This window comes from Ambystoma mexicanum, chromosome 7q (assembly GCF_040938575.1).
Source record: "Ambystoma mexicanum isolate Mex_15411 chromosome 7q, UKY_AmexF1_1, whole genome shotgun sequence".
Lineage (NCBI taxonomy): Eukaryota > Metazoa > Chordata > Amphibia > Caudata > Ambystomatidae > Ambystoma > Ambystoma mexicanum.
The window spans coordinates 939,874,015-939,900,582 of record NC_090941.1 but is presented as its reverse complement, the minus strand read 5'-3'; the positions used below and the strand labels follow the sequence as shown (position 1 = coordinate 939,900,582).

Below are 26,568 nucleotides of genomic sequence, written 5' to 3'. Positions count from 1 at the left end.
TGTGCTGGGGAGACAGGGGAGCAGAGGGGAAGCGGGGCGGCCACTGAGATGAAGATGGAAGGGAAAAGCGAAGCAATCCATCCCACACTGCCCGCAATATGCCAATCAGGGAAAGCTGGAAGGCTGCCTCTATTTCACTTGCCACATCTACTGCTCAATCCTTGCTCATGATCAAATGGCATTGCCCCTGTATTCTCCACAATCATGAAACAAGCGAAACATAAAGGAAATCCACAACGAGGTCAGGATTCGCCAATACCAAATCACCCCCTTCCCCGCTGTATAGGGGTTTGTCTAGGGGGAGAGACGTTTGTAAATGGGGGATTAAGGCCCCGACATGGTTAAACCTGATCAGGGAGACTGTATTTCAAGGGTTCTTCATAGAACTGATCCAATCAATAAAGGCGTTCAGACATGCACAGCGCATGCCATGTGACCAATGGCAGCAGAATTCTTTCGTTGCATAGGACTTCCCAGAGCAGGACCCTACAAAGTCTTTGTGGCCATTAAAACATGTGGCTTAAATGGTATGATTAGAGGAAGGCGAGGGAAAAGGTGTGTGGTGTCTGCGCAGCCATCTTGGGTTATCTTCAATGACGTCACTTCCTATGGCAGCCAGCCCTGATGTACCACCCACACATCATTTCCCTGACCCCCACCAGACCTGCAGTATAGTGCTCAGTTTATGTGAATTTAGGTCTGTGAAACAGATTGTTTACCGGATCGAAAATATTGTCTTTTGAATATTTGTAATTGGAAATAGAAGATAGACTTTAGTTGTGATACGAGTTGTAGACGAGCGCTCAGAGACTACTGTGCTGAGGTGGAACCAGACAGAGGAAATACTGCCCCTGTGCTGCAAACCACTCTACAAAAATGGCACGAGCGAGAGGATCGAACCATCTCAAACGTGCGTCCTGAGGTTTTATTCCTCGACTTGATCATCTTCTATATTTCTGTAATTCAAGTACGACTTTTTGTTACATTACGTAATGACAAATTGGTCAGCGTTCTACACACTGCCATTGTGGTGCCCAAACAAACCAACCTGAAGCCCCGGTAATACTTTGTCTCGACGGCACTGTGCTGCTTCATTGGTTCAGTGTAGCGTACTGAATAAACACCACCAAGTCTTTCAATGCTTTTTCATGAGGTCTTCACCCCATTCCTGTTGACTGAACAGATGCCAACTTGCCACCGAGTGTGCCCCCTAAAGTGGTTTTGCGATCACACCCTGTACTTCAGAGACCACGGCGGCATGGCTCATGAAGCCACAAGCCACACTAGGCCCAACGTGATTGGTGAATTGATTGCCTATGCTACGACATCCCATATCCACGTGAAGGCTGTCGATGGCTGGTGGTCTGTCCAGAAATCCATCGCCAACCGATTTCCATGAGAACTGAGAAAGAGGCAGTTCTCCTCAAGAGCGATGTGGCAACGCTATGTTCTCGTATTTATTTTTCAATGTCAGTTCCTGGGGATTTATATGGGAATGTCCAATTGTTGAGCACTTTGTTGAAGGTTACCACTCACCTGAGCTAATGGAACCACTTCATTGATTGAGGAGGCAAATTGCATTCCAACTTTCCGATTGCGAGAACAGGGCACCAGTCAACAAACATTTTGCACCAGACAAAAAACAGGGAGAAATGTAGGAATTGGGGACAGTTGTCTATTTATGACGTACACTTAAAAGAAGGGTATGTAGGCTCTATCCTATATTTACGATAAAGCAGTGTCAAATGCTGGAATAGCGCTTCCGCGTTTCCAAATGAAGAATGTTCTGGAATATTTAGGGGGTTTCTGAAAGCGAGACCAGTCAGAAGCCTTTGTGTCCATGTTTCAGTGCGTTAACAACTCTGATGAAAGCCAACTGGGGCGAAGGATTCTGCTCATTGCACATTTAATACATTTTAATTCGGTGGCCCTCGCTGGTGTTCCACATCTCTCTGCACTTCAGGACTCAACACTGGTAAGTTGAGAAATCTCCATATCTGCATAGAAAATGGCAACAGAAGCTTCGCCCGCATTTGCACCGCTGAACCATACCCCCATCCATGTGGCAATGCGATCCCGGCGATGGGGTGTGACAGTTATCCGTGAAGAAGCAGGCGAAAAGCAACAGACACACAAACACAGAAGCAGCGACTGCACAGGAGGACGGTGCCATGCAAGGAAATCACACAAGGGAAATGCTTACCACACACTTAATGTAATTCCAAGTCAATGTCCTTTCATCTGTGCCAATATTACCGGCTTATTACTTTTCGTCTCTGTCACACTATTCAATTTTCGCTGACATTTATGACTTTCAGAATCGTTTTTACATTCTATAAATTTATCAACGACAAGCCCTTCTAAGATTAGGTTTGCAGCTTTAGAGGTGGAAGCTTATGTTCAAATTAGGAGGAGTGCAATGCTGCCGGCTGCGGGGTTGCGCATGTTGCGCGTCCCCGCTAGGAGTGTGGCACAGCAACTGGACCGGGAGGTGGAAGTGGAATTACTTTTACAACCCTGATGAGGGTGCTTTGTCCAGATTGGTTGACTCATTTTTAGAAAGTTGTCCCCAGCATCCAAAGTGTAGCCCAGGAGTGATGGTTGAGAGGTTGGAACGGTTAGGCAACTGCGCATAGATGTGTAGGTTACCCTTAAATTTGTCTCGTTTGTACTGGTATTTCCCCCTCACATCTTGAAGGGTTTTTGCAGGGATCCCCGTCATTTGAAGCAACACTGGTGCGTTTCCCTCCTTTCTTGTCTCAAAGTGGGCCACCCCTTCTATTTTATAATCAGTTCTTTCTCCTTATGTCAGAGACCCAGAATTGTCTACTTTTTGGTGCAGCCATGTAAACAAATGCTTTCAATACATGCAGCGAGAAGCAGGGGGCTACTGGACAGCGTTGAAGCCCCCAGGGAACAGAAACTCCTATGCCAGTGAGCAGAGGGCAGTGTGTGAGCCGGCTGAAGGGGATTGTCACTTGCAACAGTGTAGTTGTACTAATGCGCTTGCTCCACCTAACAATAGACGGACTCACGTCATGTGAAGGGGAGATGAGGAGTACAGCTGAAAGGAACACAAAAGAGATTGCAATGGCAAGCCACCCTGATCAGGCCCCTTTGGGAAAATGGGTTCTTCTGAAACATGATGATCCAGAAAACAGATAGGGCAGGCAGTGATGTGCACCTAGAAACATCTGTCTCCGATGCCCTTGAAGTAGCCATCGACAGAAAGGGCTGGGTCCGGGTATATGGAGAATTGACAAGGGATCAAGGCAACCACCCAACAGGAAGTAAACTGGACTCTATAACAACAATGGCAACTGAATACCTGTGCAACACACGCCGCAACCAAGCGTACCCATGCAGAATACATTAGTCACCCACTAGGCTGCACCACATATGTATACCATACAATTCCTCATGTGCAGGTAAGGATGTCCGGGATGACACATAGGTGACTACTGTAGCTCGAGGTGTTGGAAGTCAACACAATGTTTCTGTCTCCAGGTAACTCGGAACAATGCTTCAGCAGTAACACTTGCACAGGGTGCAGCCTACTCTGGATAAAGGGGCACTAACGCGGAGGGGGCAACAGAACCCACGGGGCGGGGGAGTGGCAAACAAAGGCTTTCTCCTGACATGTATCTATGATTACAAGGGAGTTGGGTGCACACAGCAGGTAGTCCATAGTTCGGTTGTGATTTGGGTTTGGTTGCCCACCTTTTGGCTCTCCGTCACTAACCACAGGAAAGTGTAACGCGGGAGTAGACGCGGCAGTCGCTCCTTTCATCAGCAGACATGGCCAAGCGATCAGATTTACTTCTAATTACGTACAAGTATGGGGTAAACTTTGGGCTGTCCTCACGCTGCTGTGCCCAACAGCGTTGGCCACTCTCTGGAAAACGATGCCAGGGAGCCCCGTGAGACTGCGTCCCAAGTACAAGACTATCGTTTCGATAAGTGCAGAAATACTGGAGAAATATTGGGGATACCTGTGAAATAGGGGCAAGCCGATGGAGGTTAGAGCGCTTTATCTTCCAACAGGAGATGCTGCCCCCCGCAATTCCTCTGCAGCGGAGAACAGAAAAATCTGTTATTCAACCCAAGAATCTTTGCATTGAGACCACACTCCTAAATGTGGGGCAATGGCTGACTTCTTGTATTCCAGACTAAAGACTGGGAGTTTTTATGGTCCACATAACTTCTGTGTTCGCGTTTTGGATCAGCTTAAACTGGCTGGATGGAAACCACAGCCATTCTACCATGCAGTGCAGCTATCTCTTATGCAGGGGCATCCTACCCGCTGAGCGGAGGACTAAGACGCACATTGCTTGGTGTTGAAGAGAAGGTGCCCAACAGCTCTCTATACAGCAGTGAGATTATGAATTGACAGGTGAGGCACAGCAATGGATCATGGCACAGCTCCCAGCTCTCAAGATGGCCATTGCTCTCCATGCTTGATTTTGGGAAGAGACACTGCATCTGATTTTTAACGTTCCCCATAGCGAGGTGCTTAACGTAACTTCATCAGCCAATGTCTAAGCAGACAATGTCCAAGTTACTGATGACGGTGATACACACTTTTCCCATCAGTGAAGCAGTGTTTCAAATTCTGCGAAGAGAGAGCAAATTATATCTCCAAAGTGAAGAGCTCTTATGGAGGCAATGACTCGAAGATCTCGGTTTGCATGGTTCAGCCGGCTCGATCGCCAATCAATCTGGTTTAGGCATTTGATGTGCCACAGAGGGCACCACCCAGCAGACTGTGGATGATGCCATTGAAAGGCTGGATAGAGGGGGTGTCTGCTGGCAAGTCCTACTCGATATCTCAGCAGATTTTGATTCGTGGACCATGGGGTACTCTTGTCCAATCCGTTCGCTCATATAGGACTGAGGGAAGAATTCTGGATTGGTTTTCAATGTTACTTTCTGGACAGACTAGGTTTATCGAAATGGGTTCCTCAAGATTGCGTGGTACCCCCACTGATGTGTGGCGTGTCCCATATTTCCTGCCATGCTGCTTAGCATCTACACGAAGCCACAGGGAGTAGCGGCGGTTGGCACAGGCAACTCCGTCCACCAGTATGCAGATGACACTCAACCTCTGCGTGCCATGCACGGCGGCTGTTTCCCAACTTCAGAACTGTGAGTACGGTTTTGGTGCCATCGAGGATTGCATGACCCTTCATCTTCTAAAACGAACCTAGTGAAAATGGAGTTTCTTCTTTGCCTTCAGTCCCCTCTCCTCCCCCACGTCATTCTTAACCACACTGTCTTTCCTCAGTGTCTACGCCACACGGGGCTCCACTGGAAAGACCTTTGGGGTTGCACGAGATTCTTGGCCAAATATGAAGGCCCAGATAAAAGATTGATAAATGGCGCCTGCACCATTATTACGCCAGATGAAAGCTTTCCCATCGGATTTCTGGACCCTGGTTCAGGCTCTGTGATTATCTTGACTGGAAGGAAATAATCCACTTCTGATTGGTCGCCCTGGGTTTTTTTTTGCCCCCCTTTGCTGTATGTTCCCACTGCAGCCCATCTGAATATTAGACACATCACTCCTCTCTAATTCCCTGTCCCCTTCCCTTCCATGTCAAACTCAAGGCGTGATGCGCGGTCTAGTGGGGGAGGGGCATCTTGCACCTGGAAACTCCCCACGTTCAGCCAGGCAGATTTTCATGCCTAGTCTTCTTTGGGTCAGCTTCATGATTTGGGGGTTCTCTGCCTCTTCACACTGGACTCCTCCTGTGCGTGATACGGGCGTGCGAAGTGGTCTTGTGCCCACAAACATATAGACCTGCTAACCTGACTGGCTGCCGTCGACGAGTTGGATATTCCACCCGAAAATGGCAGCACCCTGCATGTAGTGAGCACGTGTGCGGCACGCCATGTCCCATATTAACACTCACCCATGTTATTATTGCCTGCCATACAGCGAGTAGAGCGCTCGCTTTGACATCCGTGCGACGCAGGGCCAAACTCAGCCTTTCATCCTTCCGAGGTCGATAAATGAGCACCACACACCGTGGGTAATAATGAGCAGCGCTCAGATACCTGAGGGTTCGCTATAGAAATGCTAAATTATTATTATTATCTCTAAGCACATTATTACAATGCATGTGCTCTGGGGTCTGATGCCACTTACGGCCTGGTCTACACTCTAGAAATCCACAAAAACAAATCGATGCCTTTTAAACACTGTCAACCTGCTCGCAGTTCAATTGGACCATTCGCTGGATTATTTGTGTGGGGCCTTTCACTCCTGCAGCCCAATTCATTATGTATAGTGCATGGTTTGTCTCCCCCGCCCACACAATGCCCCCACAAAACCATAAGACCTGCATTTAATTGGTAACTTTCAAAAGCAGAGCAATGAAGAGCAACTTACAGAGAAACGGGCTGAGTGAAGCAAGCTCTCGAGCTGGCCCATGTCAAGCGCGAGGGCCTCAGGCTGCCCAGCAACCAATGCACTTGTAGATTTCCTTGGGTCATTATGAATGCAAGACTACAACTCCCAGAATGCCAAAGAACATACGGATGAGATACTCATGCTTGACATGGGACAACTAGAAACCCCGTGCTTGCCAGACTGCTGCCATTTGCAGGATGGTAATGCCAACATGCCCATGACGGACAACTGCCCACAAAGGCGTTTTGGGCGGTTATCTTCGGGGTAGTCCATATATGAAATATGTAACATGTCCAAACATTAAGAGTGTGTTATGCCAAGGCAGGTCTAATAACAAGGATGCGGTGGGTGGCGCTGAGCTAGCAGGCCGCTGGCATATGCCAGAGGTGGGTAATGAATAGGGGAGCCTGGCCGTTTCTTAAATATGTGGGCGCAGATCACACATCCTGCGCTCTTGGGGCGCTGTGAGTCAATGTGGCATTACCAAATGAAAGGACGTTGTGTCTTGTTCCCACAAGTAAAATGCATGATGGCAGGACCCCTCCCCCTCCCACTCCCCCAGCCACAGCCACAGCCACAGCCACGGTGTCCATTCTCACGTTGCACCCTCCTACCAATAGTGCAGTGCTCTCCGTTCCAGCCCGGGCTGCACTCGCACTTGCCGTCCCGGCAGGTGCCGTGCTCGTTGCAGCGCGGGTGACACGCCCTCTGGTCGCAGGCCCCGCCCATCCAGCCTTCGTCGCAGCGGCAGGTGCCTCCCACGCAGACGCCGTGACCGCCGCAGTCCGCCGCGCAAATCTCTGTGAGAGCCGGGAGAGAAAGAGGGAAGGCAGAGAGTTATTGTCACGAAGAGGCAGCCACACTCCAGCAGCTCAGGCTACAGAGACTGAAAGGCATTCCCTGGGCTCATACCACTAATCCCCCACCCCCCGCAGACAATGGGCATCCAATAAGCAAACACAGGGTTGAGAGCCAGACAAGTCTTGCAAGGGCCTCGCTTGGCTGAGCCCCCAGGTCGCTCACTAATTCCATCGCACCCCTGAACCTTTTCAGGGAGTCAGGAAGAAAGGGGAGGGCGGGGAGCTCATAAGGCCTGCTTAGGAGGACAGGACAAAAGTCACATTTAATTAAAAACTGGTTAAGTGTGAAAACAATGCTGCAGCCAATGACTTGGGTGCAGTTAAGCAGCGCTTAGAGCTCGCCCCCAATTCTGTCCACATTTCATTAAAGTGGGTTTCTTTGGGGGGCGGTAGTCCAATCGCATAATGTTGTGTGTCTTACATTTGCCACGGGTCTGGCCGGCCTCTTGGTGTTGCCTATTACTGGCGGCACCCCAGTTTAGGGTGACTGGATAAAAAAAGTAAAAAACCGGGACAGGGCAACTAACATAAAAGTAGGACTAACTCTTGAAAGTGACTGTCAAGGCACTACACTTCAATAGCGTTTAGAGGAGAAGGGGGTTAAGTGTCACTGTTCAAAGAAACACGTTATAATTAATTTGTCACAAACTAACACTATCTTAAGTTGTAAAATGCTGCATTTCTTCTGTGCGAGCTGTGCCTGCCAGCAGTGAAGACCTACTACAAAAAAGCAGGACCACTGCAGTTTCCAATGGGAACATAATCTTGAGAAAGGGGGAAAGAGCCCCAAAAACCAGGACAGTCCCAGCAAAACCAAGACTTCAGTCACTACCCCAGCTAGACCTCTCCTCCCTCCTCATACACATCCAAGGCTTTCAGACACCCCGGATTAGCTGTCATCCAGCACCCCATGTTGCAGACATGATTTCGGTCTCAATGGTACCCCAAAGAGTCTGCTAGAGTTACATATTAAAGATGGGACGCTCGGAGTAGAAAATGATAATGGGGGCGCATGACACCAAATCCATGGGCAACAGCAGCTTGCCTTAGGAGCCTGGGCAAAGAGATCTGGTCGCAGAAATATGACATCATGGCTACAAATAAACAAAAAGAAACCAGCATAAAGAGCATGACTTACTATAGAAAACAGAGGAGAAGATAAAAATGAGTTCATATTTATTTATTTTAACATTTGTCCAACGGCCAGACCCACAGCCATCATAGCGTTTGTACAAGGTAATAACAGAGTCAAAACTTTACATATCATGGCATTAGTGGGAAGTAGTACGGGAAAAGTAGAAGACAGTTCTGCTTAGAGTGTCAGTCAAACTTATAAAACAGCCAAGTTTTCAACCGTTGGTTGATTTCTGGGTTGGAGGGCTCATTTCTTAAGTGTGGAGCTAAGGAGTTCCACGGGGTGGGGGCCGTGGTGCTGAAATTAACCCCTCCTGCTCCAGCTTATTTAAAATGTGGAACAGCTAGGGTGAGCTGGTCAGAGGAGTGGAGTGAGTGACAGTGCTGTTTGTGATACAATGGTTCAAGTACATGGGGGCATCATTGTAGATGCATCATTGCGCTATAGTCAAGGTTTTGAAGTCAATCCGTGCTTTTATCGGTAGCCAATGGACTTCTCGTTGAGTTGCAGAAATTAGTAGAGATCAGCCATCCCAATCATTAGCTAAGGGCCTGATTCATGGAATTATATGCACGAAAAATAGGGAACTTGCGCATCAAACTGCGCGCGTAATCCCGTTCGTCGAAGGAGCTGGATTTTCCTTGGATTTGCATGGATCTCACAGCAGCTCGGCACACCAATGCGAGCGGCTGAGTGCTTTGCGCAAGACACCACACAGAGCATGGGAGTGGCTTTCATAGAGGGCGGGGAAAAGGGCGGTATGCTGAAAATGGGGAAGAACATGCGAAAAAGGGGGCGTTACGAGGGACGGCCCACAGGCAGTCCATCACACGGCCACTATTGTGTGAAACAATTCATATTCAGGGATGCGACCGCGCAACCTCCCAGCAGGCAAATGGCCACGCAAATCCCTCACACTATCCGCCACCCGAAGGCAGGCGTACAGATACGTGTGCATAGGAATCACTGTGCAGAGGTAAGATCGGGTGTTGGATTTAGGGGTGCGTTCATGCACCCGGGGTATCGATCTAACTTAGTGGTACTCATACACAGTGTAGCAGAGTGCAGGAATGGTTTACGGGTGTTCTCAGGTAGATTTACTGAGTTTTACCTGAGTTACGCTACATTTTACGCATTTTGTCAGGGTGACGGTAACAGTTATGGGGGACCTTGCGCAGGGACCCCGATATGCAGTCCTGCTTAAGGGGGACCCATGCACTGTTCTGAGGGTGCATATATTCACACTTGGGGACCATGCAAAGGTGGCTGTTTCTGGCTGTTTTTGATTTGCGTGGGGGGAGTGTCGGGGCATTCCGGCCGCAACTTGCGTATATGGTTACTTTACGTGAACAATTCCATGAATACGCGATTGCTCAGAAAAACGTCTGCGTGCAGGCTCGCGCAGTGATGTTCTCAGCGTGCGGGTGCTGCATGATTTCAGCACACTTTTACATGAATCGCCCCCTAAATGCTTTTAACATAGGCCGCTGTACCAACAGAGATGCATGCCGAAACCTTGTACTAGAGGGCGCAATTCCTGCTCGAAGTTATGGGCATCGAGAGGAATGCCATAGGGTAGCCTAAGCATTGTAGAAGCCAGAAAAACACCAAAGCATCGCGTTTCTGCTTCCCCTTCTCCTGCCACCCCCCACACTCGCTCCTCATCCCTTGCAGTGCTTTTAAGCCATGTTAGAGCGGCAGAAGTGCTGAAGAAGCAACTGACATCACATAGTAAGATGTTATGTTAGAACATTTCTAAAGCTCAACGTTCACCCGAAGGTATCTTGGCGCTAGGGTAGACAGTGAGATGCAGCAGCAAGAACTAGAACAGATAGGTCTTTAGGTCACGTCAGAAGACCAAATGGTTTTCGCTGGCATGGAGCTGAAAGGGGAGGCTGTTCCAGGTAATAGCGGCCATCACAGAAAAGGCACGGCCGCCCCGGGCCGAGATGGCACATTACGGGAACATTTCTCCTGTATGTATTTAGTGCCTTGATTGTAGAAGGCACGGTGTACCAGGCACAGAGCTTTAAAAAGTATGCGCTTCTCAATCGGCAACCAATGTAGTTGTCTAAGCAGCGGGGTCATGTGAGCACGAGGAGGAGGGCGGATAATCGAGCCTAGTGGCAGAGTTTTGAAGCACTTGAAGGCGTTTAGTAAGGTGGCTCGACTGACCTAGATAAAGAGAGTTACAATAGTCAGTGGTGCTCAGGACCAGGACAGCCACCACAGGAGCACAATGTTTGGTAGGAATAAAGGGAAGCACCTTACACAAAATCTGCAGTTGAAAATGCCCAGATTTACATACAGATGCCACCTGGGGTGCCATGGAAAGAAAAGAAGAGAACAGGACACCCAGATTCTTGACTGAGGTTGCGGGTGTAGGGCATGTGCCTGATGAGGACAGCCAGAAATCAGGGGCCCAGAAGGAGCGGGGGTTAGAAGTGCCCATCACCAGTACCTCAGTGTTTGAGCCATTGAATTTAGCCAGTTGGTCGCCATCCAGGTGCCAATATCTTCCAGGCAGCTTTGTAGCCGAGACGTAGTATCAGCACTCGTGAGATCAAGAAGAACCAGGATATGCGTATCATCAGGATACGAGTAATATCTGAAACCATGCAACAGTATACGAAGTAGAAGAGGGCGGATGTACATGTTAAAAAGAATGAGGGAAAGAGCCGATCCCAGCAGACCGCCACAGAGGAGCAGTCCCGGAGGGGAACAGAAAGGAGGCAGAGACACCAACTGGGTCCGGTCGGTCGGAAAAGCTTGAAACCAGTCAAAGACCTGAACAGAGATGCCTGCATTGGACAACCGGGCCAGAAGAGTGGAGTGATCTACTGTATCAAAGGCAGCAGATAAGTCGAATCAAAGAACCGCCCCCACCCCGCCCTGATCAACCAACTGGGCAAGGTCGTCCATAACAGAGTTGAGTACAGACTCAGTTCCCCTTCCAGGGCGAAAGCCAGACTGGAAGGGGTCGAAGAAGCCAGAGGATTCCAGAAAAGAAGAAAGGAGGGGGGGAGATCAAAGTCTCAAGCAGCTTCATATTGAACGGAAGCAAGGAGATGGGCCTAAAATTAGCCATTACCTTAGGTTCAAGGGTGGGCTTCTTCAAAAGAGGAAGTACCAGCGCATGTTTAAATTGGCTAGGAATTATACCAGTTTGAAGTGAATTGTTAATAGCAGTTGTGATATAGGGGAGTAGCTCAGTAGCAGTGTCTTTAATCAGTGTAAGAGGTATGGCATTTGCTGGAGACGCCGATTTAAGGCCATGAATGGCTTTGAGTATCTCACAGGCAGAAAACACTGGAAAAGACGACCATGATGCCATAGGGGCTGCCAGCCGAGGAAAGCTCTGACAATCCGTAATGGCTGAAGCAGCCTTAGAAATAGCTGCACGTATGCATTCGATTTTAGAGAGGAAAGCCGCAAGAGAGTCACAGAGAACTTGTGAGGGAACAATAGCAGAATCAGTTTTCGTAGGGGCAGAAATGGAGTTTACCAATTCAAATAAGGCCTTATGTTTATTTATGGCTGCTTCAATCTTGGCCTCAAAGAAAGTCTTTTTAGCCAGTAGAATAGCCTGATGGTAGTGGGACAACAGGTTGCGAAAGGTGAGCTTAGCAATAGGGGAGTAGCACAGCCTCCAATTCCTTTCAGCTTGTCTGCAGGCCAGCTTTTTTAATTTCAGTTCGTCAGAGAACCAAGTCTCGGATCTATGCTTAATGCCTTTGGATAGTTTGAGTGGGGCCATAAGGTCGGCCACTTCCAAAAAGGCATTCTCAATTGTCATAAGACTAGGAGAATTAGCAGAGGAGAGGCATTCATGTAGGGCTGAAACGAGCTCAAGTTGAGATGTTTTCCACCAGTCACGTCTAAAGGCAGCAGGTTTAGTGACTGAGGGCTTGGAGGAAAGGTACAGAAGGGTGAGCTGAATGAGAAAATGATCAGACCAAAGAAGAGGGCATAGCGACAAGATTTCAATAGAGGAGACAGGGGCACATATGAAGTCAAGAATATTGCCCAGTTGGTGGGTAGGTTTGCTAATCAATTGCGGGAGCCCCAAGTCGTCCATAGATACTAAAATGGACGAAACCTGGTTAGGATTGAAGATTTGTTCGGTGACAAATTAAAAATCACCAGCAACCCAGAGGCTAGGATATTGTGTCATAAGTTTCGATATCAGTTCCGGGAATGCGGTGCAGAAATTAGCATCAGCACCCGGAGGTAGGTATACAAGCAGGATAGTCCGAGTGGATTGAGGTGAAATGGTCATATGAGCAAGGAGATATTCCATTCTCAAAGAATGGATAGGTGAAGTACACCGAGCGGTGTAGATGTCTTTATACAGTATAGCGACCCCTCCGCCAGGATGAGCGGCAATACGGTCAGCGTGAATCAGACTATAAACCAAAGGAAGAGCCTGAACTACCGAAGGGCCCGAGGATTCCTGAAGCCAGGTTTCCATTTGTAGAAAAAGATCGAACTGATATGTGGAAACCAGATCATGCCAGTGCATAGCATGAGCTACCAGTGAGTGTGTGTTCAACATACCACACTTAAGGCTGGGCATAGTGGTAATGACAGTGGTTTGGATCTGAGGACGAGGTAGAAATCCTACTAGCCGCAGTGTATCAGAGGGCACCAAGGAAATGAGCAGGGAGCGGGTCATATTCCGTAGATTCATAGATCTTTGAGGGTCCACAAACTCTACATTTCTAAGATTTTACAAAACATAACAAATCAGGATCATACTTAATCACGTTTATTACCTGCATCAAGGGCTAATGTCTCAAAGAAAAAAACTAAGGTACGGGGAAAATAATATATGTGATGTGAAACTGAAGGAACAAAGGCGTCAAGCTCTCTTTGCGCCAGACATGCAACATTCACAGCACCACCACAATGCTCTTTGGAAACCAAAACAATCCGTGGATTCTTTTGGCACAGTTCAGAGCCTCTCCAGCCATTCTCTGGCCGCTTTAAAGGCTGACTAGGTTTGAAGGAAACTTATGGGGCACATGCTTGGCACAAAGTGCTGATGATTTGCACTGGGCATTGCTTTGGAGCAGTTTAACTAATGCCTGCCCTCTTCAGGCAAAACGGCCTTCAGTGGATTCCGTGTGCCCATGCATCCAGGTAGGCATCAGCGCAGGTTTGTTGGTATGTCTTGAAACCGAGCTATCTTGCTCAGAATCCTTGGCTTCTCTATTATTATTATTATTATTATTATTAATATGGTATTTATTGAGTGCGGACATAGCTTTGGAAAGCAATGGAGTGCTTTACAAACATAAGAGGAAGAACACAGGGAGGGAAACAGAGAAAAAAGAGGGGGTGCTAACGGGAGGGTGGGCAATTGGCACATGGGGGAAGACCGTGGGGAGCAGATCACTGAGTTTCAGGTAGGGTAGGGAGTGCAGGGCGTGTGGACCAAGCTGTTAAGGAGGAGTCAGTCCATGAAGTGGAAGGTATTGAGCTCTTTCCTGAACTGTAGAAGTGATGGGGCAAGTCTGATGTTGACGGGGAGGAGGTTCCAGAGTCTTGGAGCGTAGACAGAGAAGGCCTGTCTTCTGGTTCTTTCCTTCCTGCACTTTCGTAATTCAAGTCTGCACATTTCGTTCCTTCTGGTGGACCGCAGGCCTCTCTCAATTGTGCTACAGATTGTGGGAAGCTGCTCTCATGTGAGCTAGATGTTTGGGACCAAACATACATATGTATGAATAAACAGGAATTATAAGTGAAAAGCTAGCTAGGCAGCAACAGAGCGCTGTACATGCCTTCATCTTGTACATATGCAGACATGGCAGCTAGGCAAGGGCCACCTGTAACCAATAAAGATAGTCTACCCATTGCCCCAATTCCTAAAACATGCCCCTCTCCTCTAACCAGGACACCCAGCTTATAGCAAATGTATCTATACAACCAAAAAATGGAAAGTCTTTCATTTTAAATCTTCTCCAAAATGTCCAAACCGCGGCTAGGAAAGGCTTAACATTTAGACCCAAAACCATGTTTGACGAAAGGCGATTTGCAGGCAGAGTGGCACGCAGACCCCCCTTTGTTCACGCAGATAATTCCATGAATCAGGACCATCTGCCTCCAGTTTTACTTAAGGCTGCAAGAGAAATCCAGGTCAGTTTCTGATATCTGATGCCCACAACAATAGCGCCCCCAAGATGCCCAGATCATTGAAATGAGGAATCGCCTTGTATGTCCCTGTCGTGAACAAGGAGAGCAAGGAGTGAAACAGCACAGCTGTGTATGATTAGCTGCTGCACAGTCCTGCTTTTATTGAGCATAAATGCCGCCATCTTCTAAGATATCGCCTTCTTCTTGTTTCAAAATCTTTAATGTAGTGCCACCATATCCTGAGTTTGGAAGGCAGAGGTGTGCTTCACTCAACCAATCATCCAAGAGTATCGGTCAATCGTTGACAATTCTTCTTCTCAATATTAATAATGTGTTCTTCTATAACGCTTAATGCCAGGCTCCTCCGACTCCTAGGAGTTGTAATAACAGGTTCTACGACCCCATCGCAATGGTACTTATGTCAAATCTCAACTAAGGCAGGGTACATGGGTAGCCATCGCGTGATAAGTTCCCAATTAAAGCCATAGCCAAGGCCACCCCTCCCCCCACCCCATCTGACATCTAATACAGAAGCATGCCCTTTTCACCAACAGCTGGCCTCACGAGAGGCGCTCTCTACCACACCGCATGAACACCGGCTCCTGTGAGCTAAGATGGCAGACTTTCAATAATGCCAAGATGGAACTAAGAGCCCTTTAAGCAAAGTGAAGCCAAGTGTCTCTAGTATTTACTGCATTCAAACCTTCCATTCACGCATTCTATAGGCCACTTCCAGTGGGGGGAAATAAGGCCCTGCGATTAAAACCATTGACAAGTAAATGCAATACCAGGGAAAGATGAAACACTTGTCGGTGATGTTATAATAACTCCCACTTATTTGATTAAGTTGAGGCCTGCAGTGAAGTGTGGTTCACGCAAGTGTTGCTTGGCAAGACACAGAGCATAGATATTGGCAATTAAAAGCACAGTACCTTTTCAAGCCCTGGGAAGAGCCTGTAGGCTTCTCAAAAGAGACATTACAGCCACATTCAGTGTGGGCGTTGCTGCTCCTTCCGGCTTTTAAATGCCACTGCTGTGACCCAGAGCTTAACTGCTGAGCTTTAATCAACTCTATGCAAAAAGAATGAGCATACTCGTCCTTGCCACTGAAGGGGTTAAAAAGTGCCCCAGCCCTGTCACTACTGCACAAAGGTTGCTCGAGTTATGCGAGCGTCCTCGAGCAGAATTTATCTGATGTTCCCCCTATCCATGTAGTCCTACCAGGGAGGGACTGGAACCCCTAAAAGGGGCCCTTCAAATGCTTTTCAAAGTGGCCCCATTGTACACCATGCAAGCAAAGTCAGCCCCTCCAAGAAAGCCTTGGGGCTGTTCTCAGACAGAGCCATTTGGAAAAAATGAGTTCAAGTAGTGAATTCTGAAGCACATTTGTTACTAAATAGTGACTCAAAAGTACAGACAACAAAGGGATGTGGGGGATAAGGGTAGATGGAAGGAAGGGGGTAGGGGGGTGTGAAGAGAGGGCTAAGAGCCATACACATAAATAGGGCCCGCCGGGAGAGCTCCAGAGTTCGCGGTAGGCCAGTCCACCACCGAGCCCTACCCGCAAAAGGACCCAATTCAAGTGAGCCGGAAATCCCATTGAAAGGGTCGTGTCCGTGGCCCTGATTTAGAGACACGACCCATCATTAAGACTAGTGTGAGTGCTGGCCTTTAATATCCAGCCACCACCATTTTCGTCCTCATGGCACCCTAATGATTTAGATGGAGAAACTCACTGGGCGCTGGGACACCATTCTTTGAATTCTTTCGTTGCATGGCTACGTATATAATCAATAAAATAGATGCCAGGCTGGGTTATAACACTTGCATCCAAATGAGAAAACATCAGGCAGCTCAAGTAACGTCGTTGATCAACCAATTTGCAAGACAGAACTGTGGAATGTCACTATGTGGAATCCGTCAAATCTATACCCAGGTATTAACTCCTATGGTTGTTTACGGGCTGGAAGCGCTGCTGCAAATGGACTTAAGATGGCTGCAAGTGATAGAGGGGAAGTTCTGGAGAAGAATCCTAGGTCTCCCTCAATCTATCCCAATGGCACTGCTAAGATTGGAAGTTGGGGTTTCCTCGCTAAGGTCCATTGTCCTGAAAAGGAGAGCAGAACTGTATTTAAAGATGTCTAATCAACCAGAGTCTTGGCTATTAAAAAAATTTGGCATGGAAAGTACAAAAGAAACCACCAAATGCCACCTGAAAAAGGAGACTGAAGCCCTCCTGAGGACAATATGCTGGACCATGAGTGGAGAGAAGCTCACTGATCCTCAAAAAAAAGCTCTATCCAAAAAAATCGACCTTTGGGATTGGCTAGAAAACTACGCACATCTCGACAAGCTTCCAAAATACAAATTTATTCATTACATGCTCTACTCATTCAAACAAATGCAGCCATATTTAACCCTCAGTCCTTCTAGTAGACTCAGGCAATTTTTACTTTTACTGAGGGTTGATAATCTGCCGCTGCTGACTAACAAAAGCAAATATAATGGTTTATCTTCCACAGAGAGATATTGTAGACTCTGTAAGGACAAAGGATGCAAAGAAACAGCTAATCATGTACTAACTAGTTGTGTAAATATGATGGACATTTACTTAGTAAACTTTGTCAACTTTGTCCATGATACGGAGTTTATAGGGGAAGTTGCTTTTTGGCAACGCCTCACAAACACTCAAAGTATACAGCTGCAGATTGCCACCTTTAGAGTATGGTTGGAAATTGAAAGAACTCTGAATATCTTTGTATGAACCTGTTAAACACTATGGCATTGACTTCTGTGGAGGTCTATGATCTTTTGTCCTATGTACCTCAGTATGTGTAATCATTATTAATGTCTAATGATCAGAAGAATAGCAAGTGCAATAAGTTTTAAACTAAGATGAGCTTAATGGTAACTTAAATCTTTTTTAGTTAGCCAGTATTAATAATATGTAATATGTCATATGTAATATGGATTTGTTTTTTTTTTTACTTTCTTCTTCTATTCTCTTCTCTACTCTTCTTTTTTCTTTTTTCTCCTTTTGCAGTTTTCTTATTTCGTTTTTTAGTTTTATATTCTATATTGTATTTATTTTTGATCTTATATAATCTATCATTATGTGTAAAGTTTAAATATAAACTGTAACACATTATTAATAAAATAAATAAATAATCAATAAAACCGTCTGCAGATCATATAGCTTTGGGGTGCACCGTTTCACTTCTCCTGCCACAACATTTTCCATTCAATATCACCATGGCCTGGAGGTCTGTCAGAGATTTGACTTTTGTGTAGACCTGGGATTGGAATTTGCTGGCCATTGTCACATTGGTACATCCTAGCTATAAGATGAAAACAGCTAGACATGTGCATGTGAACATATGATGCCAGTACCTGGCAAATAGCCATCTGATACCTCTACATGAGCCAAAACATTTGGCTTTGCTCATGCTTATTTTTAATAGGACTTCAGTGCAAGGAACAGATGTGAGCGACAACCCACATATTGTTTATAAATCAAGTGACTGAAATCACACTGTCTTAAGATATTTATGTCACACCTCAATCTCAATTATAGCTGCAATTAAGCCATTAACTCTTAGACGACTGCTTAAAAATACTCTGTCAGGTCCTAAACAACACAAATATTGATGTAGCTGCATAACTGAGCTATCTCAAAAAGAGTCCAGGCAGGTTTGTTTTGGGCAGGGAGGGCATGTAGTGGGTGAGAAATGACATAGAGATTGACATGGCTATGGACGGTCAATGATTGGTTAAATCATTGACAAGCTACTGTGTGTCCTTCCTCACACCCATATCCCTCCTATCTGCACTCCAATGCAATCGTTGTGGCCTGTAGGTGGCGCAATATTGCAGCCTAATAACCAAAATTAAAAATGGTTGTGTTCACATGTATCCTGGGTAAAAACGGCCTAAATAAGATGTTAAAGGCCTCCCCTGAAATGTAGTTATCAAGCTTCCTGCAATTATAGACACAATCCACCTAAAATGAATTAATAAAATATAGCAGTGTTCCCCACACCTACCATCTACAGGGACCACCAAAGGAGCTTGCACGGATCCTTGGCCCATGCCCAGGCCTCAGAATAGACAGGAAGCATTGCTTTCATAAAGCATCTGTCGCGTTGGTCGCGCGCAGCATGGACCGATCCAAGCCCCTCCTGAATCTTGGACTCTGGGCAGGCAGCACTCAAAGCCATTGGCCGGCCCCACTGTGGTTGGCTTCTGATGTCAGTGTTTTTTGGGCTGCAGCTGCTTCTGAAAATGGGATTCCATGATGTTCCAATGCGCATGAACAAGGAGATGGAGTGATGTAACCATCTGGGCTCTTTCAATCCTGAACTTCTAACAAAATAAGCAGGGAGCGCCTTTGTGCCCCATGTCAGTTCTTTGTTTAAAGGGCTAAGCACAATTAATTGTGCATACAGTCTGCGTACAATGCTATGGTTCTACCCGGTCACCCTGAGTATAGTGCCTGCACAGATCACTCAGTTATCTATAACCAGATTTAACAAAAATGGAGTAGCCGGTCAGATAGCACAGCGAGTAGAGTGCTCACTTTGACATCCGTGCAGAGTCTGATGCAGGTTCGAATCCCAGCTGGGCCAAACTCAGCCTTTCACCCTTCCGAGGTCGATAAATGAGCACCACTCACTGTGGGTAACCTCAGATAGAGGGTTCGTAGCGCTATATAAAACATTATTTATTATCCTTATTATTTGATGAAGCTTTTCCACATTGGGATAGTGGATGAAGCTCCTCTCGGAGCCCATTCGGTTTCGTGTACACCCGAGATAGTAACAGGCACTGGCTAAGTTAACAGTGTTGGATTTTTTGTAGGCATGTAATATATATTTTCCAGACGCCGACATAATGGTACTACCTCGCCATAGGATGGCAACAACTGGCAAGTGGTGCTAAAACCTCAGCATAATACAGCCGTTCTTATTAAATGCCTATAGAGTGCAAACTGTTGGTTTTACCAACGTTTGTTTTGAACAGGAATTCACTGCAAGCAACAGATGGAAGGATACACATATGTCTTATAAATGAAGAGGCTGAAGTCACAGTTGGTTGAGTCGAATTACCCCAGGAGCTCATTTACAGCTGCAGTTAAGCCATTAACTCACAGAAGACTCTTTGGAAATAACATAGAAATGCTCAAAAGCATCCTGGCGGCAGAAGGAGGGGGTAGTGCTTTAGCAGGGGAGAGGGGCAAGTACTGCATGTGAATGGTCAGGGGGACAAGCATAGGCATCAGAGATTAATGGGTGGGAAAAGTAAGTCAAACAACTGTGTATCCCCCTCCTCACATCCCAACTGTATCCTATTTTCACTTCCCCTGTCAATAGTTACGGATTATAGGCAGTGTTTACACTGCCACCTAATAGCCAGAAGTAAAAATGTCCTTGGTTTTGAATCATGGCCAATAACTAATGGCTAAATGTTGGGCACCAGGCATAGGAGACAGTGGAGAACCCGGAAGCAGGTTTGGGGGATACCCCAGAAATAGGAACATGAAGTGATGCTGAGGTGATGCAGGACATTACATCTGGTTAAAGGCGGGCATCAACTGTGGACAGAACAGCTCAAAGTTGACAATAGAGAAAGAGAAGAGAGCCAGCAGGAGTTGGACTGTAGAGTGTATTCTTGACACACCCACCATTGGGGACACAGTAAACCAGTGCATCAGCCGCCACGGATGGAAGACCAGTAAGGGTGACATGGGCCACACAAACCGCGTCAGACATGCCACACACACTTCCACCTGAAAAAGGGCCGAGGTAGGTTACCAAAAATAAATGCACTGAGGATGGCCGGAAGGTGCCATCTCCCGGCAACTATCTGGTGTACAGTGTTTATATCGATTCTTTTACAGTGAATGCACATATGTCGAGTATTTTATAACGAAAACCTTTATAGTGAATGCCTTTTGGGGTGCGGTGAAGGTTTACATTTTGTCATGAAACGTTTGGGGTGGGTTTTTAGGGGTGGTAAACCGGGGTGGGAACCCCCTCACCCTCTGTATCCCCCCAAAAAATGCATGCACTATAAAGATTGTCGTTATAAAATATTCGAGATATGTGTATTCACTAAAATGGATTTCGATATAAAGACATGCAACCCAACAATCTCCGGAGTGGTAGTGAAGCAATGGAATCTTCACGATTCGCACACACACACAGTGGCGTTTCATTATGTAGAAAAAGGGGTGCTTTGCTGTTCCCAGGTGTGGTCGCAATCTGCCACTTAAAAAGCCCCAAACATGATGTGACTGTGCCTTGTTAGTTCTTTTATTCATAAAGCGCTAGGAAGGGCCAAAATATACTTTTAGCTTGGAGGAGCCATGCAAAACATTGAATAAACGTAGAACACATAAAACACTTGAATACAAAGAATAACGAGAATATCCCAAATCCCAAACGTACACAAATATCCAAACTTCTGAAAGCTCAATGATTCCATAGAGAACAGGCATGAAGCAGACTGCAGAAGGGGCGGGACCTCCGGTCAGCGTAGCCTATGCATGGGACGCTTATCACCTTTGAGGATTAGCTTGTACTGTGCTTCTTAGTCCTGTCCAGTGTTGTGACATGGAAAGCTGTTCCCCGAAATGGATTTAATCCCTGCATATAAAATTCTACGCACAAACATACATACACACACACACATATTTCCAACTGCTGGAATGAGTTTAGCTTTTGATGCCTAGTGCAACAGTTGATGTCTAACGCGTAGTGGGCGGGGCTTGCTGGCGAATGCGTGCGGCAAACTGCACGAATGAGACAGGGATCAGAATTAAATTTCATCTCCATCAAGACCATAACCTCATTTCTGCACCATTAAAGCCACTCTGTCTGTCTATCGTTAATGAGAGTTACAGTATGTCTCACAATATGAAGAGATTTTTTTTTTTAAGCGAGTGAAATTGAGTTAGCAAATCAAAATGGAGTGCATATAAAGAGCCAGCAGTAGCTGGTCATTGTGCACCCTCTTTGCTTTTGCTTACCCTGCAATGCTCCTCAACCTCGGGTTATACCATTCTCGACAGTGTTGAGGACGCTTTGTGATGAAGAAGAAAAACGTTCTGTGCTACCGAGGCCATTTTTCTTAAGATCGTCTCCCTCCTGTTTCTATTTCTATTTTTCAGATTTATGTTGCGCTTAAAGTACCGGGCATAATTATCTGTATCTAGGCGCAGGTGGAACCTTAAAGCAGTAGCGGATTATGAAGAACTAGCAATACCACCTGGCGTTGCCCAGGTCTGTAGCTGACATGCACGTGATATGATATGGCATTTATAACGCGCCTATACACGTGGATGTCTGCTCTAGCCTTGTGCATATTTTATTGTGTCCTAACATCCTATTTTTAAAAAAACAGAAACTCGACTTCAGTTATTTTGTATGGATTGCCCTATCTTGGCAAATTAGGGAACTGTGGCACAGGAAGTGACGTTTGGTGAAGTAGGATTCCAGAACTATGCCTCCAGGTTCCAGAGCTGATCACTGGAACACAATTGGCCTTATGGTTAGAGGTGCACACAGAAGTAGGGTCTGAAATGTATGTCCCAAGAAACCTTTATGGTTGCGAAACGCTCCCTCAACAAGGCCCGGAGTAAAACATGAGCTAATGTTGAGAGTCTTGGACTAGGTTGTTCATGAACAGACCCCTTGGCCCCCTGCAGAAGACCCTTCCAGTCCCTGGTCACAGTATAGTTCACGCTGATGGATTCCAGTGGTTTGCAATCTCTTTGCTCTGCTTTTGTGTTCTTACTTATAGTTTTAAAGGCATAAGATCCTTAAGAATCTAGTGTTTGCAACTCAGATTAAAGCTATTCAGAGCTCCCCGCACTTTCATGCAAGCACGTCTTGAGGGATACCTTTCATTCTGAGGTATCACCCCCATAACCTCGTGGTTTGCCCAGTGAGAAGTAGTGGACCTGCTAAGCAGAGCTGCACTGGTTGAGTATCTTCCTAATCTCCAACCGGTCAATGGTGATTTGAGGGGACTCCAGTCCAATTGCGAAGGGTTGGGAAGCCAATTGAAGCCCGTTTGAGCGGTGCTGCGTGTAAATCCAATAACAAAACTACTGCGTGCGTGCAATAAGTCGGAGGCGCATGGCCAACTCAGCTTCTGACTTCCGAGGTCAACTGAGAACAAATAAGAGGCGTACCAGCAACATCTGCTAGCAGCGCTTTTAGACCTCAGTGAGCTAGCTTCAAATAGCTCCTCTCTGCGAATTATAAATGTGCGTCTTGCTGGCTTACCACGACTGTCGGCAAAGTCCACTGTGGGCCACTCAAGATACCACTGATGCAAGCTGTTGCATGCAAAATGGACAGACTGCAGCGGGTGCCCACGCCAAGGGCTGCCGTCACCGTGACTGTTCAAGGACATGCATTTTTCAAATTTTCCCATGCAACAAAGCACCAACAATCAGCATCTGTGTGCTGTAGGAAGAGTGTGATTGACACTGATTTTTTCAATTTCATTTGGCTATGCTTTATTTACACATAGGTCAGGAACACCTGCAGTCCCTGCCTTAGCTGGGGGGACCTGCTTTCCAGATTTCTACTGTCTGTGGTCCTACTATTTCTTGTGCACAAAGATCATTGCATCCACATCTTCACAATGGAAGCCATGGAGATGCTTTTCCACAGTCTATGGCATGCTCACTCCTTGCATGGCCTGCTAGATGTTTAGGACTTCCACTCCCATCACCCCTAGCCAGCATAGTCAATGGTGAAGGATCATGGGAGTTTCAACTCCTAAACATCTGGAGGGCCACATGGCCTGTAGCAATGCCAATAATCGCTGGACAAGGGCATACAGGGGCATGACAACCCCAGAGCAAAGGAGCAAATGCATTTAACTTCAATTAAACACTTAGCGGGCTGGCAGGAAAGTTAGTTGCAAACGAAAATGACGGAAAGTCGACTGGAGAGCAAGTACGAAATGTCCATGGAGCACAACTCAAGCATCTCAGGCTATGCCAAGTCACTTGTGGTGGTCTCATAAATATGTTCGACCTTGGGAAATGTGAACATTTCTGGGGCACAGCGTTATTCCCTCATACAGTGGATATTAAGGGACCAAAAAGAGAAAGGGCAGCCAGTAGCAGTACAGCCCTGTGGCAAAGAGTCATGGCTTAAGTGAAGGCCACGCGTCTTAAGAGAAAGAACAGGAATTGTTCATGTGCACAGTCTTGGCATCAGTTTTCAACATTAAGAGTGCAGAGGACGGGTGCGCGTCCTATTTGCATAGACATGCATAATAGCCCAGCCGTTGAGGGGTTCATGTTTTAGCTGGGCTGAGGAACATAGTGTACCCATGCTGCTCCTGTTGGTGGGTGACAAGAGTGGTAGATCTAGACGCAGTTTATTTCAGTGGTCTGCAACCTTTGGCTCTCCAGAGGTATTGGATTGTCTGTGAATGCCATCAGTCCTAACCAGCATAGTCAATGGTGAGGGATCACGGTGGTGGTCGGGCCACCTACGTTGGTGCATTATGCAGCGAGTATGACAAAACGTCCTAGTGCCCCTTTTGGTTCCCAGTGCAGTCCTGCTCACCAATACATAGACCCATCTCACTTGCTCAAATAAGCCGCTGAGATAGAACAGGGGAAACAGAAATTGCTCCTGCTAAATTCAGAGGGTTATTCAAGATGGAGGTCTGAGGAACATGACCAGGAAGAGTAGGGAATTATGGGTCACAAGTTAAGCTAGCCAAGACTGAAGTGGGGGGTGAAATCCATGCAGCATTGAATCCAACCCAAAGCCTTGGAGTGAGCTGCTTCTCCCATTGGATAACTTCTCGGGGTCTGTCGGACAGCTGCAGTGACCCGCTGGAACGCATGGTCATCTGCTACTGGGGGGTTTCATTTCCTTGCACTCGACGTAAGGCAAGCATGGACCCAGAGGTCGACTGGTCTATGGGAAACTTGGGCCTATGCACCAGGTGCCTTTTTTGTATAGTTACTCATTTTTTCAAAATGTTCTTGTGGAAGAACCTCCAGACACCCTTTTTACAGGGCGTGGGCTTGCTCACGTGTGTAAATTGGGACCCCCTTGAAAAACATTTCCAGGGCCACTTTTGGTTCCCAGTCTTCTTCTGGATAGACTGAGTGCAAAGGGAATTTTAATGTAGACAGGTGCAAACCTACACTTCAATCATTGGATTGCAAATTGCAATAATAATCTCGGACACCAAGAAATCTCCTTAGGCCAGACTCATGGTCCATGACTCAAAAACAACATGGCTGCAGCATGTAGGGTTCTATGAGGTGTCAATGTGAACTAATTCCATCAACACCTACATTCAAATGCAAACAAGGTATCAGGATATTGCAAGTGCAGTATTATCATGCAGTGGAGGTTCAAGCTTATTTCATACACATTATTATGATGCAAGGGAGGCATGCACTTGTTTCATGTACACATGTGTAAAAGAACGGGGGTCCAAGCTTCTTTCACACATTATCAGATGCAGTAGCGGCAGGCACCCGTTTCCTGTGAAATCGGGGAATCCAATACAGAGTCCGACTGCCCCATCTATACGTCTTGCAGAAGTGACAGATGGGCGAATGCTCGGCGAAATCCGGCAGCTTGTCTTGATGCAGCTTCTGCCTATAATTGCCCATGGACCCGCTCATCTGCATACTTTTCTTTTTAAACTAGTTTATTCAATTTACCATCATACAAACAATTAATAAAATACAATCCAGTGATAACATCCTAACCATAAGTCTTACAATACATTTTAAACTGGCGATAACTCTACCCCTCACCCTGTAAATACTATCAGAAATCTGGTGGTTATATGTGAGCGTGCACAGGTGGACCAACTCCATATCACTGCGCCCTGCACATGCCCAGTGGAAACGGCGGGCTTATATTTACAGGACTTCCCGGTGAGGTCCATGAAAGCCTTTCCGGGCTGGAAGCACACTCCATTGCTTTAAGCACGCAGGTCCTACTTTCAATAGCGTCTATAGCGACAATGAGCAAAGCGCCGGCTTTGCTTCCAACTCTTGCTTTCCATCACTTGCACCAAACATGTTTTTTAAAAATGATGCAAAATGTCTTCATGTTGGAAAATCCTACTGGGAACAGGTTTTTTTTTGTAAATCCATCACGCGCCAAAGCACCTCTTCTGCTGGACCAGTCCACCTGCATGCACCCTAACTTGTCAGCTGGCCCACTTCAGCCACCCCCCTGAAATTGCACGTCCCGCGCAGAGCTGGCCACTCCCATCATGACCGGTCTAGGCTCCACCCCCCATACATATCAACGCCCAGCCCACTTTTGCGCTGCGCATTCTTTTCTTCCTGCCATCTGTCGCACATTGCCGTTAAACGCAAATAACCTGAAAACATCGACACGTTTTGGTTTCTTTCCTGCAAATTGTAGAGACGTGGTATCATTTTTGGGTAACATTTATTTTTGCTTCATCTATTTACAATTAACTTATTTTAAAATTAATGTTTCCGCCCATTTCTTTGGGAAAAGCAAACCACATTTAAAGTTCAGGAAAATGTTTTTTACTATTCCATTCTTATCTTTTCAATATTTGTACACTATTTTTGGCCGCTTACCAGCCCCAGCTGCACATCGCTTTATGACCTCTTTAAGAAGGGAAGACATTGACGCGCCAAGTATGCGTGCGAGCAAGCCCGGCGTCTGTGCAGGTGATGGTCAAACCCGGCGTCTGAGCGGGTGATGGTGTACACTAGAACAAAGGAGTTCGCAGGGCAGAGGGCTCACTCGCTTAGATCCCGTAGCCGCTTCGAGCCGCCATCTTAGTGCTACGCGAAACGACGACACTGGCTCCGGTGCAGCGGCGTAGCCAGGAGTGTCTAACAAGTGGGGCCTCAAGCTAATGTAGCTGGGCCCACCATAGTTACATTACCATCTGTAAATGGCCTTTCCCGCTCAGACCCTACCCTGTCTATGCCTCTGCTTCGATGGAGTGTTCTCTGCAATGCACACCACCCACGCACCTTAGTG

General features: G+C 46.7%; 1 protein-coding gene across 11 annotated transcripts in view; it reads right to left on the bottom strand.

Moving 5' to 3' along the window:
- Positions 1 to 26,568, bottom strand: part of TENM4 (teneurin transmembrane protein 4) — a 2,472,585-nt gene that overhangs the window by 225,581 nt on the left and 2,220,436 nt on the right. For all 11 annotated transcript variants that reach the window (XM_069639906.1, XM_069639908.1, XM_069639907.1 and 8 more), the window contains one exon: positions 7,027 to 7,212. In XM_069639906.1, the coding sequence (XP_069496007.1) occupies positions 7,027 to 7,212 (186 nt within the window). The remainder of the gene's footprint in view (positions 1 to 7,026; positions 7,213 to 26,568) is intronic.